The sequence below is a fragment of the Dermacentor silvarum genome, chromosome 7, assembly GCF_013339745.2.
Source record: "Dermacentor silvarum isolate Dsil-2018 chromosome 7, BIME_Dsil_1.4, whole genome shotgun sequence".
NCBI classification, from domain to species: Eukaryota; Metazoa; Arthropoda; class Arachnida; order Ixodida; family Ixodidae; genus Dermacentor; species Dermacentor silvarum.
Window position 1 is genome coordinate 4043268 of NC_051160.1, and position 20918 is coordinate 4064185.

General features: G+C 43.0%; 1 protein-coding gene across 2 annotated transcripts; it reads left to right on the forward strand.

The window, feature by feature from the left end:
- The first annotated feature begins 33 nt into the window (after positions 1-33).
- LOC119457454 (3'(2'),5'-bisphosphate nucleotidase 1) lies at positions 34-20331 on the forward strand. Of its 2 annotated transcripts, none has more exons than XM_037719020.2 (8): positions 34-182; positions 1452-1556; positions 4564-4671; positions 6725-6773; positions 8158-8264; positions 11924-12124; positions 13029-13146; positions 18869-20331. In XM_037719020.2, the coding sequence occupies exons 1-8, from the start codon at positions 48-50 to the stop codon at positions 19024-19026; spliced, it is 981 nt and encodes a 326-aa protein (XP_037574948.1). In that variant the 5' UTR covers positions 34-47; the 3' UTR covers positions 19027-20331. The 2 variants fall into 2 exon arrangements, with proteins under 2 accessions (XP_037574948.1, XP_037574949.1); XM_037719021.2 differs by having other exon boundaries at positions 8158-8249.
- Positions 20332-20918: the final 587 nt, after the last annotated feature.

A 20918-nucleotide genomic window follows, 5' to 3' on the forward strand; every position in this document is an offset into this window, starting at 1 on the left:
AGCCGTGATCCAGTGTTAGCAAACAGCAGATGAAGTCATAAACAATCATGGCGTCGTGCGGTGCAGCTGGGACCGGCCCCCTCGTCTTGAGGGTGATTTCAAACACGGTTAAAATCGTTAACAGCGCTGGAAAAATAATCAAGGACATCATGAACAGCGGGAATCTCGGTATCGTCGAAAAGGTCGGTGGTTCTTGCCTCTAACGCAGTTTCCTCGCACTTACTCTCCGCCGTGCATTTGGCGCAAATTTCTAATCAGCGGCTCTCTCAAGTTGTATGCCTTATCGTCGTGTCGTTAGCGTAGATCAGTGAGCTTACTATCGTTCAGTGAAGACAAGATAGTTGTGTTCGTGAAAAAACTATCTCTGCCAGCGGCTTCGGGCATCGCGTGATCGGCAGTCATGAGAGTGCCGCCGGTGTTGGCCCGCTTAATTGTCGTTGCCGTGTCCTCCACAGCTGTACGATTGCCGGAAGAGGCCTTCACTTTTTCTTGCTTTTCGTAGCTTGCTCTTTCTCTGCGTTTGTGCTTGCATCGTTACGTGCGCTCTCTCGCCGCCTGTCCACTCCACCCGTCGCCGCTTTCCCCAAGGCTGTCCTGATCGCTTGGCGAAGCACTAGCGTTGTTGGGAAACTACCTTGAGCATTTATCTGCACTTCGGCGACACGCAGACCATTCATTAGCTTGTATTGCTCCCGGTTTGCGTACTGTTGCAAAAGCGGATTTGGCTTCCAGTGCGTTGAGCGAAAAAAATATGTGTGTAATTATGCGGCGATTGTTAAAAATTCGTTTCATTTTAATGAGTCGCTGTGCCGCATCCGTGCTGGCATGCACCAGCTAAGCGCTGCGTGATTATCAATTTTTTTTTCTTTTTCTTCTCACGACGTGACCCTTCGGTAACGTTAACCTTCAAGGTTATCTGCACGACGTTCGGACACGCTTTTACAGCGGTCAGTGTTCTTGAAAAACTGTCCGTCGTTATCAACATTATTGCCGCCGTAAACGAAGTGTTGCTTTCCAGCATTGCATACCTGCGCTGAGGGGAACGTAGAAATGTTTTCCTTGTCGTTCCCGGCGGTCAAGAAACTTACGTCCTCAAGGTGCGGCTTCAGATCACACAGATTGGAAACTTTATGCTAGAATGAATTTAAAGAAACGATCAAGGTGTTTTCACAGATGGGATACATTCAATAACCTGTTTGATTGGTCTATGGACCATTAAAATGTAAAATCATGTATAGCCATTATTTGAGTGGCAAGTTGACAGGAAAGATGCATGTGATGCATCTAGAGTTCAGTGTTTTCGGTTTTTATTTTCTAAATATTCGGCGTACTTTTCTCGGTTTCCCAAAAATGAACCTCTGTAACTCTTGATCACTCATTAGTTTCACTGAACCAGAAGTAAGAAAGATAGGGAAGCGAATTTTGTATGTTCCTTCTTCTTCCCTCTTCAGGAAGGCATCAACGACCTGCAAACTGAAGCAGACCGCTCCGTCCAGCGCTGCATCGTGACCTCCCTTTCCCGACAATTCCCCAAACTGACCATCATTGGAGAAGAGGTGAAAATTTCAATTCGTCAACTAATGCAGACAGCATGCTCTTTCTTTTTCCAGCTGTGCATCCTGGTGTAGGTGATGAAATACTTTATATTTATTTATTTATTTACAGAATAACTGTGTTGCCTCGAAGGCATTATCGCGGGGGGGACAGTTATATGTGTTAAATCGTTCACGGAAATAAACAATACAAAGAAAAAAAATATATATATATGACCAAATACTATTCACAATTTTGCAGGTGTCCTACATTTTCAAAAAATTTTGCTTGTGAATAGTTTGTGGAATGAATTTTTTTGCACTTACAAGCCTTTCTGTTGCCACAGAAATGGTGCAAAACTTAGTTTTTAAAATACACCACCGACCACAGTCACTTAGTGACTATGGCGTTCTGCTGCTGAGCAAGAGGTTACGAGCTTGACTCCCTCGCCACTATGGCCGCATTCCAATGGACTTTGAAATCCACTTGTTAATGCTTAAACTCATGAAAGGAAAGATGTTTGCGGAAGACATTTATGCATTCTAGGCAGTGCGCTGTCGCTAGGGCTGTGCGGTTGTTTCGCTTGGCAAGGTACAATACTGCCACAGGACCTTGTCGTGTTTCCAAGGGTTGATTTCGCTATGGGTTTTCATTGTGCCATAGCTGCATCAGACATTGCTCGTAATTTAAATTTTCACAGGCTTGTAAGCACAATTTGTATGCTTGGATAGTTCTTCTGCCAGGGAAGTCTCATCGCAAAATAAAAGAGAGAGAGAAGGAACAATAGAACAGGAACTAGAAATGGCAACTGGTTTCTTTTTATGTTGAAAAGGTTAAGGTAGTGATATCCAACATAGGCAAGAAACAAAATCATAAACAATGCATTGCAGGGTAATCGACTGTGATGAGAAACACTGCCTTAATGTCTGCATGCCCAGAAATGCTAAATTTATAGTGAATGCTCACAGAATAATCCTGCACTAGTAGACATCAGAGTGATGTGCCACCTCAGACGCTTTTTTTTTTATTATTATAGAGTGGAATAAGTGGCATCTCATATACTAATGCAGATGCATTTCTCATTTAGTTACTGCATAAATTTGTGGATTTCACTTTTGCTAACATTGTGTAGTTATGTTCCTTGTTCAGTCAGTGTTAAAACATTACAAGGCACGGGATCAGAGAAAAAGCAGAATATTTCGAGAATCTGGGCTTGGGGGGGCAGCTTGGATTTCGAATGTGCTAAATGTACTAGTGTATGCTATAAACATCATGTTGTACTGTTTTAAAGATTGCAAGCTAAAACTGGGCTGACATTCGACTTTTTTGCCAAACCTACATCCCGTAAACTTTTGACCTTGCATGTGCCTGTGAAAACAAAATAACTACTTATTAATGGCTTGTGTAAGCTTCTGAACAAGAGGTGTGGTTTGCACATATGTATTGGGCCTGCATGTTTAAACTGCCCATGCAAAAAAAAGTCTCCATCACGCTGTTCAACCTTGTTGCCTTTTCGTTTTTTTGTTTATGTCAGCAAAGACAAAAAGAAGTCATGTTATATGTAATACTATGGGACGACGTGACAGTGGCTGATGTGGCGGGCTGTCATTTCTGCTTTTATTCAGCAAAAGCAAGGCGGCAGATATAGTGTCCAGCCTGGTCGAGAATGAAAACATGTTCTGATGTGTGTGGCTCAAAAGTCAAGCTACCAAAATTTGGGACAGTGATGATGATGCGTGATGATGACGGTTGATGTTGATGATGATGCTACAACTTACTCCCCTCTGCAGAGATGAAGGCCACATGGAAAGTATTTAGGTTTCAGCGCTGTAGGGGGAGTAATTTGCAGCATCATCATCTCTATCTGTGGTTCCTTCCCTTCCAAGGACAAATGGGGAATTGGATGGTTTACTAAAAACAAATGGCCCTGTACTGCATCGTTTACATTTTTGTTGCTTGCCTCACATTCTCAACGAAGAAAATAGTGTGTTACATATAAAAAAGATAGAGGTATGCATCATGAAATTTAATGTTCCATTAAGTCTTGTAGTACTTTTATGTTGCAAAATATTACGTAATTATTGCATGGATGGCATTGCAGATCTAAGCTACTTAACGCCGAAGGAGAGCAGTGACACATTTTCGCGACCAGAGACCACAGTGCATTGTTTGCAATCGTTCTTAAAGAGACACTAAAGCAAAAGAATAAATCAACTTAAACTGATAAAGTATCCTTCGAAAACTCTGTTGTCGTTAATTACACTGCAATATGTCAGTTATTAGAAGAGAAAATGAAGCTCAAAGTTTTTTTTTTTTTAATTTCGTGCGGGAACCCCAATGTCAGCACTTAAGTGTGACGTCACGACTTCTAAAGTAATTTTTCGTATTTGGGCCACATTGGCTCAGTAAAAGTTTGCAAAACTTGCCACATTCAGTCTTGGGCTACTTTAGAACACAATGTAGTTAATCTTTACCGCTAAAGAATTAACTGGGACCTAGAAGACGCTGTCAAAGTCCATGAAGTCATGGTGAGCTAGGGCGGGAACTTCAAGGTGGCGTCACTACTGGCCTCTGTGTTTTTCATTTCTTTCTGGCTTACCAAGCGGCTTCTCGCGGTAAGAGTGGTGTTTTCGGTATTGTGGAAAGGTAATCTACTGATACAGAAGAAAAAGTTTTTCCCTTTAGTGTCCCTTTAAACCGTAGTAGTGGGCATACCAGAATAACAAAGGTACACAAATATAATATGTGATTTCTTGTTACCGTATGGCCACAGGTTGTAATGTACAAGGTAGTTATTGCATAGAAAGCATTACAGATCAAAACCTACTGCACTGCGAAGTGCAAAGAGTGAGCTTTTATGACCGCACTTCTTGCATAGCTTTTATAGTGTTGGCTGCCAAGTGTTAAACTGAGTCTAGGCATTGTGGCGAGGCAGTGTAAACTGCCCATCATTACAGCTCTGGTAAGAACTGCATGTATCAGGTGTAAGTGCTACAAGGTTACTCTATTGTTTTGACAATCAATTTGCAGACACTAGAGGAGAAGAAAATTAGTGACGACTGGATCATCACTGACCACGACAAAGATGTCCTGTCAACGACACTGCCAGATGAACTCAAGAATGTCAAAGAGGAAGATGTGAGTGCTTCATTGCTTTTTTTATTTGATCTGACTTTCCTGCTCTACGGCATTGTAGAGACATGGAGAACATTGTTTCTGTGTTGCATAGCATTCACATTCCTTTATGAGTGGCATCATGTTTTAAAATCCTTGCCAACAATCCTTGCCAAAACATAACCACACATTGACCCGTCCCATCAATGTGTCCTTGTGTGGTTGTGTTTTCTTGTGCAGGCAGTTGTGCTAATGGCAGATGGTATTGCATGCTCTCAGTGGCAACACCACACCTGCCCTACATTTTGCATCATCTTCTCACTTAAGGAAACTCTGTTCAGCAGTAAAACTGGTACTTTGAACATCTTGGAACATGCGAGCCAAATAACATTTTGCTGCATGCAGCAGAGAATGTGCAATCTCACATAATAGATTGCTTGCTCTCTCCAGCAGGTTTTGAGAACCTCACATTTTTTCTACCTTGGGCGACATCAGCAGTGACATTACAGGAAGTCAGGCCCATAGACGCCATCCATTAGGACCACGCATGAGGACTCTTTCAGATTTTCCAGATAACATGGAAGCGGCGGTTAACGCATCTCGCCTGTCTTTTGACTGCTCCTTTGTCATCCTTGGGTGCCTCTGTCAAGATGCCAACCTTGAAGGTTTACCTCAAATGCACCACAGAAGAAAATAAAAAAAGGGAAACGACCACGAGGCAGTAAATTGCTATTGGCTCTACCACAGCTCATAAGAACTGATAAGTTGAGGCAGAATGGAGACAGTAAGCATTGATTGCACTCACCATAACTTTGTTCATATTAGGTCCTTTTGAAAACTTTCTGTAAGAATATCTTTGATCAAAGGCATTGCACTCATTCAAGCCATTTTTAAGGAAAGGTGGTTTAGGTCCCCTTAAATGTTTGCCTGTAGTGCCCCTTTAAAGGGCTTCTCACCAGGCCGCATCGGAAATTTTGGTTATACACAGGAAGTTGTGAAGCATTGTGTAGGCAGTGTTTACAGCAAAAATTCTTCAAATTGCTTCATCATTACAGGAGATAAAATAAATTGAAATGTGAGATCGCTATACTGGCAGGAGGTAAACTTCACTTCCAACATCTACTCACTCTTCCGTTGTCATGGCTAGCATCCAGAAGTGACATTCCATCCCTGCCTTTTCCCATTCAGGAGCCGAGGGACTGAGTCTCCTTTTTTCCCCTTCTTTTTTTGTTGCATGGTGTAAATTGCAGGATTGCAAACTGGGCAAGTTAGTACTGATCCATCTTTTTACAGCACCACTTTTAGACACTGACAGGCAAAAGCACTTGTCCTGTGTTCTTTCGCCTGTCCGTGTCTAGAAGTGGCGCTGAAAAAAAGATGGATGGCGCATTTCCAGTGGCGAGTTGGAGCATTAGGTTGGTTCATGCATTGGATGATTTACCGAAGTCGCTTGTCATAATCGGTGACATTGCAGGCAGTACATCTGACTTAGAGGCGTTTAGGCATGTGATCTTGATTCTGTGGTGGGAAGAGGGGCTCCCTCGACAGGAATGGTGCAAGGGATTTTGTTTGAAATTTTACCTGTTTTTTCTCCATGTAGGAATGCCAAACATTGCAGGTACAATTGTAAGTATGTGGTACTACACACTATGCTTGTCTGTTTGCAAGACTTTCGAAGTTAGCTCCAGAAGAACTCTCTCTCGAGTTTCAGCTTCAAAATCTCGCAACTCATGTTCTAGGGTAGGCAGAGCATTAAGGCTGCTCTTGCGGCATTCCTTGCATTATACGGAAACCATTAATATCCTCTTTGATCTGAAGAACTGATATTCAGGAAATCTCTGAAAAAATTTATTCAAGGAAGCTTGCATAAAATTATAACCAAAGGAGATAAACAAAAATGGACCTCATGTTCTAAATAATCCCGTAAGATTAAATATATGTACAAGTTTTCAGCACCATACCTTGAAGAATAAAGAGGTTAAAAATTTTTCGGTCTAAGGCTGAGCCTGTAAGTTGAGGTTGAGCCTGTACATAGGCACTGGCATGTTGCTGACCAATGATGTAATTTTTCTTACAGCTTGTCGTTTGGGTGGACCCCCTGGATGGGACTAAGGAGTACACACAAGGTCAGTTGTTCCAAGTGGCAATGAATTCTACTGCCCTTAAACCCATTCTGGGCCTCACTATTTTAAATTCTGAACAAAAATGGCAAACGAAGGAGTAAACTGATCTACTTTTATTTTTAGTTAGCCTGTTGATTTTCTTTGAGGTGCCATCCTAAAAACCTGGGTACTTTTTTTATTCACCAAACAGTCTTCTTGTGAAATGCCTACCATCGACGTATCCCCACAGATTTAGGTGCACGTGACAGAGTGACCTTGCATTGCTTTTACCTTTGATTGAAATATGTGTTTCATACAGTATACTATTCTGGTCCACCCTGCTGCAAATATGCTGAAGTAGGCAATTTACCGAGCAGGTGTGTATTGCAAGCTTGGTCCGAACTTCGGCACCACAACATGTGCACTTACGGTCATCTCTTTTGTCTGGAAGTAGCATCGAGAAAGCGAAAAAGCGGCACTACATGTCAGGGGTGCAGCCCATACAACAGATGGCATGTGAGTGCGCAATGATTGCAGCATGACTCACTGCAATCAAACAGCTGCGAGCATTTGGCAACACGGGGGCTGCGGAACTGCTGCATAAAGGCATTGCTGGGTTTGTGGACAGCCACTGGTGTCAGCTGCACAAAAGCAAACCGCCCTTGCTTTGTTTCTCTTTCTTTAATTATTTCTATATATACAGTCTGTTGCAGTGAATTTACATCACATATAGAGATAGACAGGAGCACCGACTAGAGCATCCTACGTCATGTTTTGTGTGCCGTCAAAGCCGGCACACTTGTTGCAGTTAGCGTTTGATGCCAGACATTGCAACACCTTTTTTTTTGCTTACTCTTTTTGCCACAGTGATGCAGCATGGCAACATTGCTGATTGCCGTGCTGTAGGATGTATGTGCCAAACATTAATTAAATTGCCTTTTGCTGTGGCTAATACCCCTCTCAGACTAGCAAATTTGGTGTCACTTTGAGAGGATGCACTTCGCAGTTAGTGACATTCTGTTTGTGTCATGCACAGGTTGTCACTGGAAAAGTGTTTATTAACACTCGCTGTAGAACACACTCACCATCTAGTGCTTTAGTGGAACTTCTTTTGCAGCGTAGATGTAGGCAGCCACGATAGCAGTGCTTAAAAAGTAAATGAAGCGACACTCAGTGCAGGGTCAGTATTAATTCTGAAGCCACTTCTTTGTGATTTCAATTATTATAATCATTCCCGTGCCATCTGCGATGAAAATGCCATTCTTTGTCTGCTGAGGACTGCAGAGTGGGTAAATGCTTTTGATCGCCAAGGGTTAACTGTTTACTAGTTTGTGCAAAACGTACCAAGTTGCTCAACTTTCTGTTCTTACTAAGCTCTCACTGCCAACTCTGAACCCTTACTTTGCAGGCTTTCTGGATCACGTGACCATACTGGTTGGGATCGCGGTGCAGGGTAAGGCAGTCGGCGGTGTCATTCATCAGCCTTACTACAACTACCAGGTGAGGAGGATTCAGGCAAGACTCCCCCACAGCTTCACCCTCCTGTTGTCCCACCACGTGCCTTTATTACTCTGTGCAGCTGTCCAGTAATCGCTGCAGCTGCCTCGCCTCCTGTCTGACGTCTGTTTCCTGTCCCGTTTTTTTTTCTCTCTCGTTCTTTTTCCTCTTTTCTCTTCCATCACGGACGCACACGCACCTGTCCTGTCGCCGCAGGGCCCAAGGGAACGTGAAGCCACCGCACGGGTCTATCTGCTTTTCTATTTCTCTCCTTCTATCTGTCATTCTTGGCCATCTGTTTTTGTGCAGTTCAGTTTTTCACTGCTCCAGAGGGGATCCTTTACCGTGGAGTATTTCAAAGTTTAGATGAGATCGGAGAAATTCTTGTTTGCTCAGCATTGATGGAGCTGATTTCAATAAAGTTTGTTGCATTGAAATGGGAAAGCTAGAACCTACCGACTGTGGGGAGCTGGTTTTTCATTTAGACCTATATTTTTCTTTTTAGGAATGTTGCTGTCAATTGGAAAAAAGTAAAGAAATAATATTATTCATTAACTCTGCACCAAAAACAGTTACTGTAATGTTGTAAACTGCATCTATTAGGACACCTAAAGCAAAGTTTATTTGTTATAACATATTTGCATCAAATAATGTGACCACAAATATAATGCGAGGGGGGACTTTCAGTTTCTTGGAAAAAGTTTTAAAAATGTGTTACGATTATGAATGCCAAAAAAAAAAGGGAAACAATGCATAAATGCAGATGCCTGCAGGGCTTTATTTATTGTTACTGCGGAGTGCCGTCGCAAAGTAATGTGAAAGGATGAGTGCTGACGTCCTTGTCACTGTGAGTGATTATGGCGGCGGCTTCTGTGACACCCACCGATGTTATTTGACAGGCAGCACTTGAGAAATGCCCACTACACAATCCAACACAGCAAAGCGTTTCACAGATTGTGCGATGCTCCGCCGCACAACTTCGAGGATCGCATGCTTGACACGCCACCACAACGCCGATCATCTTGCTCAAGGTTGCAATAAAGAAAATAAGGAAACACGTTACATTCATGTCATGCACCCTAATATAACACAAGGCACATTTCGAGGCCATAAATTAAAAAAAAATTGCATTATGTTTGTGTGAGTAAGTACATCTTTGAAATTATACCAATGATTTGTAAATACGATAAAAACAATGCAACAATGTTGTGTACTTTGCTAACTAACACATTTAAATGAGGAACACACTTTTTAGCTGTTATAAGAAATGCATTTGACATAATTGCAATACATATCTGTTATTTATTCAAAGTTCTGGAGTAGCAAACCCAATGATTCAATTATACTAAAATTGGTATCTTTTTTGGCAATCTTTATCTTTTTGGCCTAAATTTAAAACAGATCTGCTCCTAACAGTCGTTACATTTTAACTGTCTCTTTTAGACGATGCAAATTTCAGTAAAATTGGTCAGGCAGTTGCCTAATAGGAACGTGTATTCGAATATGCAAATCGAAGTTTGCTTCGAGCTAAAGCTTCCTCTTTCAACAAGTTTGAGGCAGCATGCTACAATATCAGAATGGGGAGGCCTGGTTACCTCTGTTTCAAAATAATTTGGCACTGGTGTACAGAATGCTACAGCTCGTTTCGCCCGGTCAAGAGCATGAAATCATGGCAATGCAGGTACCTGTGTCTTCTTAATCTCAAGTACTTCACTCTTAAATACTGTACACATTCTAGGGTGTAATTTTGCTTGATAACATCAGTCATCATCAATTGTGTGTGCAATTGTGTGTGCCAAGTACTTACATCAGTCATCATCAATTGTGTGTGCAATTGTGTGTGCCAAGTACTTTCCTGTTGGGAATGCTGCGATGCAAATGGCATTCCTGACAGGAAAATGCCTGCACACAGCGTTCACAGAGGTAATTGCACACAAAATTGATTATAATTGTTTTGTTGCAAAATTACAAAATTACACGCCAGATGGTGTAATAGAGTGTGTTCAAATTTAGTAATGGAGAATGAGCGTTGTAGCTCCCACACTAATGCCAGATTACATTTTGAAACAGATTAGGTATAGGCGGCAGCCACTCGAACTTTCGTGGTCTTGTACAATAGAAATTGTACAATAGAAATTGCGGATGCCACAAATCAGGTAACTAAGGCCATAAAAAATGTTAGTTATCAAGTTTTGCCCCGCAACGATCATTGTGATGCGACTTTTTTTCTGTAGCACTGTGTGCTACACTGTACACTGTAGCAGTGTCCTATCAGGAATGCATTGCATGTTTACAGTGCTTCTGTCTAGGTTTATCAGGCTCACAGTTTTAAACAGAATTGACTAAATGAATCATAACTATTGGTTATGCTGCGGTTGAAATTGCTCCTTAACTGATATAACATGAGTGTATAGGGACCACCTGGCGTTCTTGAACGTGCACTACAACGCAAGCACACGGGCGTTTTTGCTTTTCACCTCCATCGAAATGTGCCCGCTGCGGCCGGGATTCAATCTTCGATCTCATGCTCATCAGCGCATTCAAAATTAATCTGGAGCTCTGCACTACAGCGTGCCTCATAGTCAGAACTGGTTTTGGCACGTAAAACCTCAGAAAGAAGAAGAGTGTATAGGGATAAACTTTCACTCCCTGGAACAGCAAGATAATGTCTCGGAACATTTTGAGTGATTCATAGTGTGCTGCATGCTTATGTCTTCTGACTTGCTGAAAACATTACTGTTTCATTGGCTGTTGTTGTGGCAATGGATGACATTTCTGCACGGCTGCATTTTGCTCAACAAGGTGGCGCTTGTCCGCTGTTTCCTCTGCCTTTTTCTGGGTGCCTTTCTTACCATTATCTTTCTTGGCTTGTCCTTGAGCTCATCTGATTGAAATCCTTCTCTGTCTTCCTGATTGCACTCGTACCAATGGAGAGGTTTTCATTCAATGTGTTCCTTGCTTTTTGGTAGGTTTGATGACATAGTCAGTCTAAACCTGGTCTTACTGCTCACTAACTATTCCTGCTGTTTGTGTGCTGTGGCTAGGTGTTTTGTACCTTTATGCTTTGATTGTCATGCTATTACAGTTACAACAGGTGCCCAAAGGTAACCAAGTAGAATTTTGTGAAATAGCTAATCATGTTGCACTACTTTGTTGTGCTAATTATGTCAACCTCTTCAAGTACTTCGTTTGAAGTGGCAGAATGGGCTCTCTGCCACAGGGTCTTTTAAAAAATCGTTTATATAGAAAAAATCAGTAGGCAGTACTTTCAGAGTAGTTGGCATAAACTAGAAGGTTGCTGTGTCTGCTCAATTATTCAATGCACATGACTTGTAGTTAGGCTTAGAAGAATCATGAATTATGTAAGTTGGAAAGAAGACCAGATGACACGAGCATTGTGTTGTGTGGTCTTCTTTTCGTTGTGTCTACTTTTCACACTGAAGTGTTCCAACAAAGAACACATACCGACTTACTTAGTTTACAATGCTTATGAACCTAAGCTCAAGTCATGTGCGTGACATAAATGAGCAGGCACAGCAACCTGAATGTTTATCCCAACCACTTTGAAAGTACTACCTGTTTAGGCAGGGCAGTACTATCAGCGCTACTTTTCACAATGAAGTTTCAACATGAATTTGAAATTCTAACGTAAAGTGGTTTTGATTTTTTACTTCAAGGTGGAAAAGGACGTCTACAAGCAAGGACGAACAATGTGGGGGATCGTTGGTGTCGGTGCATTTGGTATCAAGCGCACACTACCCCCTGCCGGCAAGAGGATCATCACCACGACACGTTCCCACTCGAGTCCAGTCATCAACAGCTGCATCGAGTCCATGAAGCCAGATGAAGTGCTTCGTGTCGGTGGAGCAGGTCACAAGGTAACTGACCACTTTTCAGTCTTTTGGTTTCCCTCTTGTCTTGGCTTATGTGTCAAGCTTGAATTGGAGCTGAAGCTTGAGCTTGCCCCTCAGCAGTGGCTTAAAGGCTGTGCCATTCTGCTGCTGGGCAAGAGGTTGTGGGTTCAATGGCCAGCCACGACGATTGCATTCTGATAGGGGCAGAATGCAGAAACGCTTGTTTACTGTGCTTTGGACACATAGTAAATGGCCCCATAGATCTTTCATAGCCCATAATGTGATGTTAAACCCCATAATTAAATGCTTTTTACCTGCCTGTTGTTTTGGGATGTTGAGAATGATTAAAAAATCAATTAACACTTTAACTTGGGGCCAGCTGTTATATCTCTGTGTAAATGCATGCAGAATGCAAGCAGGAGTGCTCTAATTAGGCAGCCGCTAAACTGGTTTGAATAAACTTTGCTTCATTCAAAAGCAGGAATTCTTCCATGTGACTTTTGGGGGCAGATCCATTACATCATTCATGCTGTGCTCATATTGCTGAGCCCGCAGCTTACATCTTCTCTCAGCTAAAGCATCCTTCATTTTACAGCTTTTATGGGTTCTTTCAGGTCTCATACTGTTCATCCGTAATGTGCAAAAAAAAAAGTGTTTTGTCATGACATAATAGCACAAGAAGTTGCCGGAAAAGATCACTTCGTTTGCCCTTAGTCAAATTTTAATACCCTGTCTATGACATGTGAGCTGTTGTGTCATTGTGCTCACCTTTTCATTGTGCTCACCTTGTCATCATCACCAACCAGCTGCCGCAGGTTTTGGTAGCACTTAAAGATTTCCTGTTACTGGTACTCTTCTGTGTTTTACCTGTGGCGATGCGTCTTTAGTTAAACGTCTGATGTGCTAATTTCCAATTTGGCTCTCCCAGGTGCTGCTCTTGATTGAAGGCAAGGCGCACGCCTACGTGTTCCCGAGCAAGGGATGCAAGAAATGGGACACCTGCGCTCCAGAGGCAATCCTCCACGCCACTGGAGGTCTCCTGACAGGTCAGCATTAAGAGTGATTTAAGCACACGCAGAACCACAACTGTAACAGAGATGAGGTCACCACTATTTACTGGGGGGTTCCACTTACACTCCAAGTAGGGGTGGGTGAAGATTACAAGTTTCAAGTACGAATACGAATAGCAAGTGTGCAATATTCAATTCCTATTCGAAAATGAACCATTCAGTATGTTTGAGTACTCACAACTTACCAAATATTTTGCAACGACCGACTGTTTAAGTCTTGTTGCTGTTCTCTGTCTGCTAAATAAAGCATCGCTAATGATCAAAAGTTTTCGGTGAAATGAAGAAACAAAATGGTTAATTCAATCTTTGTTTACGGTTTGGTGGTGGGGGCAGTGTGTCGGAACGGAACAAAAAACGAAAAAAAAAAAATGTTTTTTTGACCGGCACGAAAATGTAACCGAAACATAATTTTTTGTTTCGGAGTGAAACTGAAATATTTTTGTCGGTTTTCGGTTCAAGGGGAAAGTCGGCAATCCAAAACAGTCGACATGTGGCAGCGTCAGCGTTAGCGCAGATCTCAAGGGTCCGCATAAGCATGTATCTCAGGCAGGGATAGTGCGAGTGACAGCCGGTGCAGCGCACCACTAATATAAGCCTGCCGCTAGGTGGACTAGCAGATCGGCATCGTAACAAAACCCAGGGCTTGCGCGCTGAAGAGCTTATCGTTTCGTTTTCTACGGGTACACTTTGTTACCGAAGTTTTATCGTTCGTCTATGTTCATTTAAGTTAGTGTTATCGGAACAGCCGTCTCGCATTTCGGTGAGTACACTAGATGACGTGCTGTTTCTGAGATCATGCTCAGTGACTTGACTCAAGGCACTGAGCGTGATCTCAGAATTTATTATTCACTTATTGAGAAAAATAAATACTATGTTTTTATCATTACTTTGCTTCTAAAAATTTTGCATGCGAACCAGAACCATTATGAACCGTTACGGAGCAATTTTTTTTTCGTTCCGGAGCAGAACTGGAACGGAACTTTTTTCAGTGGAACAAAACTAAAACCATAACGAAAAGCATTTCGTTCCAACACCCTGGGTGGAGGCCTACATGACAACCTGTGAATTTTGCTTGCACTCTCGTTTAGTGTTTTTAGAAGTCTAACTGTGTAGAAGTTTTATCTGTTACACTACAACCATTGATATTTTGCTTACAACGAGCCTTTTAACATGTCTATATGGTAGACAAGCCCTGCAGTAGCTTTTTCTTTCTTTTTTACACAATTTATAATCTTCTTTTCGGCAACCATTTATTTAGCCTTTTTGGAAAGCTAGTCATACCATGCTAATTTTTTCTTGGAGGGCTTGTTTGCAACCAGGCTTTAATTGTCATTTAGAGACTATTACAGCGCAGTCCACTTATAACTATATATCTCGGTTATAACGATGAGTCTTAAGAGTATTAGCTTATGCATTGGGGCTATAAAAAAACACATACTATAACGATATGTCATGACTGCATGTTGGATACAGCAATCAAAATATAGCCTTCTGGGTGGCATTTCCATGCATACTGAGCTTGAAATTTGCTTTGCTAAGCTCCCCTTAAATGAATGATGCCGAGATGGGACGAAAAGTTTGCCAACATAGTTCGTATCTGCCGCCATTACCACAAGGTGCATCCCGCCATGGAGACCATCGTGAGTTGGCGCAGTACTCCACAAGATGGCGCCACCTGCTTCGTGTCCACGTCGGCCACGATTGTGCTCCGTACAGATGCAGAGAAGAGAGAGAGAAAAAAAAGCGAGAAGTGAAAAGCTGAGCGGCACGGTGGCGCCTGCGCTTTCCACGATCTCTCTCTTTCTCTCAGCGAGCGTGGAAATTCGTTGCGGAGGCAGCCTCGAAGCAGGGGACAGCCCAGTATGTAGAAGATGGCGCTGACAAAGCGCAAAGTTGTGTTGCTTGAGACAAAGCTGGAAATTTTGCAAGACTCAAAGAAGTATGAGCTCACGCAGTCGATGATATTGACGATACTGAAAATAGGGAGCGCCGCGATCATGTAGGCTTGCAACGAAAAAGGCAGGCTTTGTGTGCCAGGGCAGAACCTGCCCCTAATAGTAAAACCAACACGGTGGAAGCCGCTGACATTACCGAGCTCAGGGAATGCATCGCTACTGACGATGAAACAGGTGGTGCTTCGATGGAGGAGTTTCTGAGTGCAGGTAGGGCTGCCTCATTCTGTGAAGAGATCTCCGACGGTGCAGTCATTGCGACAGACGACGAAATTAACAATGGCCCATATTTGATCCCAACCCGGATGTTCACGCAAAGTGCGCTGTCATCATACATGTTGCTCACTGATTTTATGCATGCTAAAGGATTGCCGCCAGTGTTCACGCACTAGCTGGACACGATGCATGCCACGGTTGTAAACCTGCAACTGCCGCGAAAGCACATTCAGATTTCCAACTATTTCAGCACACCTAACGTTTGACATGCTGTTTAGAGGTACAGTCAAACCCAATTATAGCAATATTCAACTTCCACGAAAATTCCGTTGTTGTAACTGATAATTGCTATAACCGGGTTGCATGAAAAAAAGATAAAAATAGGGGAATGGCAGAGCTGTTGTGAGATAACTATAATGGCGGGGAGGTCAGTACCCCTCCCCACTACCTTCCTCCATCCGGCTGCTGATTGTGTTGACTCACTTAACTCTGCTTTCTTTGCACTCCGATTGCGTGTAACAAGCCATGGCTGTCGGCGTTCAAGAATGGCACTGATAACAACTGCAAAGCGGGGTCACGGGCGGCAAGTGACATGTGAGCTCCGCCAAAGCAACACTTTGGTGGCCTCAAAAGGGGCATTTAAAAAAATGTGAGAAGGTGGCCGCGACAGCCTCTCAGCTTCAGAAATCCAGAAGAAACACTGTGGCGAGATCGCCGCAAGCATCTTGCCACAGTACTTCTCGCTGGCTTGCACGAGATAACCCCATGTCCGTCAGCTTTGCTTGCTTTACGGGAAGCTTGCCGACATCCTTCTCTAGCGAATGTCCCTCGCGAAAACAAAGCTCCGGAAGGATGGAATCATTTGCAGGGCCTCCGAGGAAAATGTTGAGGCAGTCTCCTACCGCGTCATCACTGCTGTCACTGTCGCCGTCACTATCCGATGCAAGCACGCTCGTGACGGTCACCTCATCGATTAGAAGCACTTTGTTTCAAAATCTGTAGCAGTGAGCTTTCTTTTCACCGGCAACATCGTGGATTGCCGATGATCAGCGGGCGGATCAGCCAAACGAGGCTGAGAAACCACGTGGCACGGAACGACTTCGACTCAACGAACAAAGACGAGCACGAGCGACTTAATGCGTCGGCAGAACTGCGCAGAATGAGGGGCCAATCAGCAATGTGTGAGCAGCGCTATCAGCTGCTATCAGCACAGTTGGCGCAGTCCATTCGTGTTTCAGAGGGTGGTGTGGCGTAGAGCTATGGGCGCAGCCCATTCGTGTTCGGAGGAGTGGAAGAGCAATGGGAGAGAGGCACGCAAGGCTGGCGATGCGGAGAAGGCTGGAAAACAGCACATGTTGGCATTCAGCGGCTCGAATTTTCATTTTCTTTTTTCTTTTCAAGGATTTCACATTCCATTCGCTTTCGGCACTGACACCCAGTAGCCAGACTTCATCGTTATAACCGATAATGCGGCATGAGGTCATTGTAGTAAGCGGATTATTTCACCATAGAAAGCATACAAAAGTTTATAGTGCAGCAGCTTCTCATTGTTATAACCGATATATTGTTAAAACCGGAGTTGTTATAAGTGGGTTCGACTGTGTAAACAACTGTTTTATTTTTCACAGCCTGCTTATTACGTCTGTTCTTTAGCGCAAGTGGCAAATATTGGTTTGGAGCTGCGTTCCTATGTGGGTGAAATGCAAGAACACTTGTGCACATAAAAAAAAACAAAAAAAACAACAACCCAGGTGGTCGAAGTTAATCTGAGCCTTCAATTGTGGCGCCCGTCATAGCCCATGTGCTGGTTTGAGATGTTAAGCTGTATAATTCAATACATTTGAACCTTTTGACTGATTGCCATTTCCAAGCTTCCACATTCAACAGGTGGGACACCTTCAGCTTGGGCAAGTCCTTATCAATAATTGTTGATCATCCAGCAAAAACAGGTTGAAAATCCTTGGCTTGAAAGGTTCCTTAACCCTTCCACTGCAATGCTGGAGCTGTACTCGTCCGCGCTGTTTGTACTAAGCCAATGACAAACTGTATTCCTCTAGGCCACTGCTTTTTCCGCTTTGCTTGACAGAGACGAGCCATGCTCATCACCTGGTAATTGAACATATTCTTCGATGCTTTTGATTCCTTTCATGATCACCTACTCAGATAATTACTTTCAAACCTTACTCGTGTGCTAAAGAACAGAGTTTCTTTCACAGCAGATGTCTTTAATTTATATTTCAGGTCATTATAAAATGTGAACTGCTCATATATTATTCAAATCGAAATGTGAAGCACAAAAATTTATTGGAATAAACAAATACAGTCGAATCTCGATAATTCGAACTCGTAGGGGCCCGGAAATTTGTTAGAATTAAAAGAAGTTCGAATTAAAGAAAGGACGTATTTTTGAAGTATTCGAGCACCATACCACGATGCACGAACGGTGCGAGTCGTGAAATATCGCGGCGCGCAACCGCCCATGCCGGCCAACGCTCGATTCCGATAATGACAGCAAACGAAACTTCAGCGAGTGGACGGTGCCGAATGGCGACAGGGCGCGCCGCGCGGAGACTGTCAAAGGTGAGGGAGGAGGGTGGCAGGGAAGCGGATATGGCCTCGGCAACTCCGCCGTTCGGTGGCTCCCCTCGCCCTCTCTCTCAGCTCCCTCCCCTGCAATTGTCACCGTGCGCGCCCGCTGCTGTGCCGACGCCGCCGGTACAGCTGGCCGGCGCAGATTAGCCCACTCCCTGAAGTTTCGTTTTCTGCCATTATCGGGAAGCGAGCGTTTGCCGGCGTGGGCAGTTTTGTTGGCCGGACTGGGACTCCGCCGCTGCATTAAGGGGTCTCTCCTAAGCTTTTGCTCTATGGCGGTGTCAAAGCAATGCCGGTCGGAGGCGCCGCCACGTTATTTGATGCGCTGCTGAGAGCATTGTCGGTCCGCGGTATGTTCGAATTAATCGTCGCAAATGCTTTTGCGTTCGAATTACCTAGCATTTTCGCTTATTGAAATACACGTAACTTTGACGGGACCACAGCGTCAGTTCGAATAAACCGGCAGTTCGAATTAAGCGTGTTCAAATTTACAAGATTCGACTGTATTAGTAAATTTTGTACACATTTTTTTTACTAACGAACTTGGGAGTTAAAGGATTACTGGTACTTGTAGCACAGGTGACCTGTATATGTGACTTGTAGCACATGTGGCTGTTTATGCTATCATAGACAAATGAAACGTGAATAATTTAGGGCTAACTAAGAATGCATTTTTTTTTTCCTGCTCTCACCGCTTTGTGTGATGTCGGCATGATTTCAGCCTTTATGTTTAGTTTGGGGCATATGCCATCTTTTGCAACTCCTACATGGTGGTGAATTCATGTAACTCATAGACCAAGGGGCAAGAAATCACACTGTTAAGCTATTATATTTGCAGAGCTGTTTTACGTCATACTTCCCCATACAATTTTGTCCACAATAGTGCCCCTGACTGCAAAAATTGTCATGTTCATGTGAATGTTTGTGAAAAACTCCAGACATCCACGGCAACCGGCTACAGTACCACAAGGATGTCGAGCATGTCAACGGTGGCGGCGTCCTCGCCACCTGCCTCAAGGAGCAGCACGAGTGGTTCAAGAATCACATTCCCCCCGATGTCGCCAAGACACTGCCCGTACCCTCAACACAATCCTAGCCACTGCCTATTCCCTACAGGACAACAGGGCTGCACTTAGAGCTCTAGTACCTCTTTTGTTGGCTTATGTCCCCGGACAGTTTTATTCTGGAGTCTTGGTTTCTTCGGTTCTTCTAGCTTTGTACCAGTTTCTAGACCGCTTATTTAGTCTGTTCTTGTGCTTTCGTTGGGAGTGGGGGACATATGTGCTGTTCTGTGCACTTGTTAGCTCTTTTTTCTTTCTTCCCAAGCTCACTGTAAGGTCGTAGAACCAGTGTGCTTGGTTTTTGTCCCTACCTCGAGCACTGGTGAATTTTGGTACGCACAGTTCTGTAGCTAAGACGAGATAGTTTTTTTATATCTGGAAACGTTTACTTAAGGCAAGTCCAATGCATTGAATATATTAAAGAATCATCATGTACGGTTTGTTATGAATAACAAGTTTTGAGGTACTAAAAGCTAATAATGTTATGTTGAGAAAGGGAATGAATAATTCTATAAGTAGTATTTTATGGTGTTAGGTAAGGGGTAGTATACCATAATTATTTTACTTGTATATGCATGTCTGGTTTTTTTTTCTCTGATGTAGTTTAGATTCTCTGTGCACTTGCAAACTCCTTTGGCCCAAATATTTTTTTTAAATTTTCTTCAGGTCAAGATAGCAAAGCATTGAAGCCATCATAGCCTTTTTGATTTAACAATATGACTATTTTTACGTGTGCATTCCATGTAACTCATGAACGTAATTTTGATACCGTTGATAAGCAAACAAAGTATTTTTTATTGGTTATACATTACCAGTGAGAAGGGAGCAAATACAGTCTGCAGGAACAATAATAGCAACGGCAGTGCTGAGTGCATTGTTGTGGCAATGTTTTTAATTGTTTGTAATTTCATTTTGAGCCCGGTGTGTTCGTCCGATTTTAGCTGTTGCACTCATTGACTGTAATAACAGGTGTTAGTGTAATAAATTGACTGTTGTAAGCGATTTGAGAGTGTGCAAGTTTTGTTGTTCGAAAGGTGTTGCTGCGAATTGATTGTAGGTTGTTGTAATAACACATTTCACGTATGTATTTTTCAGGATGACAGAGGATTAGTAATATTATACACTAAAGTTGATCTTTTTACTCGCCCGTTAATGCTTGTTGCATGCTGAAAGTTGTCCGAAGACTGCTGCAATAATGTGCCGTTCCGATGAACATTAGAGTGAAATTCATATATTTGACTGCACAATTTATTATGGAAGGCAGATGTACGGGTATAGGGCTTGGTTAGATGATGTGCTTCAATGTCGTGCATTCAATAAACAGCGTTTGAATTTTTTGATGAGAATTGTGTCTGCGTATTTCATGTGAAACCAACTTATCGCTGGGCAAACGAGGCTATGAAAGTTTGCTTGAGCCTTGCATTCATTAGCTTATTTTTTTGAACAGTTACATGTCCTTCCCATGTGAGTCCTAGAACTCTGCTTGTGACAGATTCACTTGTCAATTTTTAATGTCTGTGGAGCTCTCATAACTGGCAATTTGGACTGCTGTACAAGGCATAGAATTACACACAGAACTGCCATTGTAATTACAAGCTGTGCCACAATCATGTTGGTAGGAGCATTATCATCAAGGTATGAATTATTTTTAATGCGATTAGAATTCGTTGGGGTCTTCACCCATTTTGCGGTATGTCTGTCTGCCCACACTTAACCTGGGTCACCGGGTAATCCATGGTTTAATGGGTAGAGCATTGGGCTGCTGTGCAGAGACAACCAAATTTGAAATCAGCCGCCAGACCAACTTGGGTCACTGGGTTTGTGCTGCTCTTCGACGACAAAGAAATGCTTTAAAATTTATCCGGTGCTGGGCGGAATTTAACCTGTGTCATGTAGTACATTCAGACAATCGTGTGTGAATAAATAT

What these genes read in the sequence shown, in the direction of transcription:
- LOC119457454 (XM_037719020.2), top strand. Translation starts at nt 48, where the DNA reads ATGGCGTCGTGCGGTGCAGCTGGGACCGGCCCCCTCGTCTTGAGGGTG. An exon ending in AGAATGTCAAAGAGGAAGAT is followed by an intron (nt 4,672 to 6,724) that starts GTGAGTGCTTCA and finishes TTTTTCTTACAG; the next exon opens with CTTGTCGTTTGGGTGGACCC. An exon ending in CACTGGAGGTCTCCTGACAG is followed by an intron (nt 13,147 to 18,868) that starts GTCAGCATTAAG and finishes GAAAAACTCCAG; the next exon opens with ACATCCACGGCAACCGGCTA.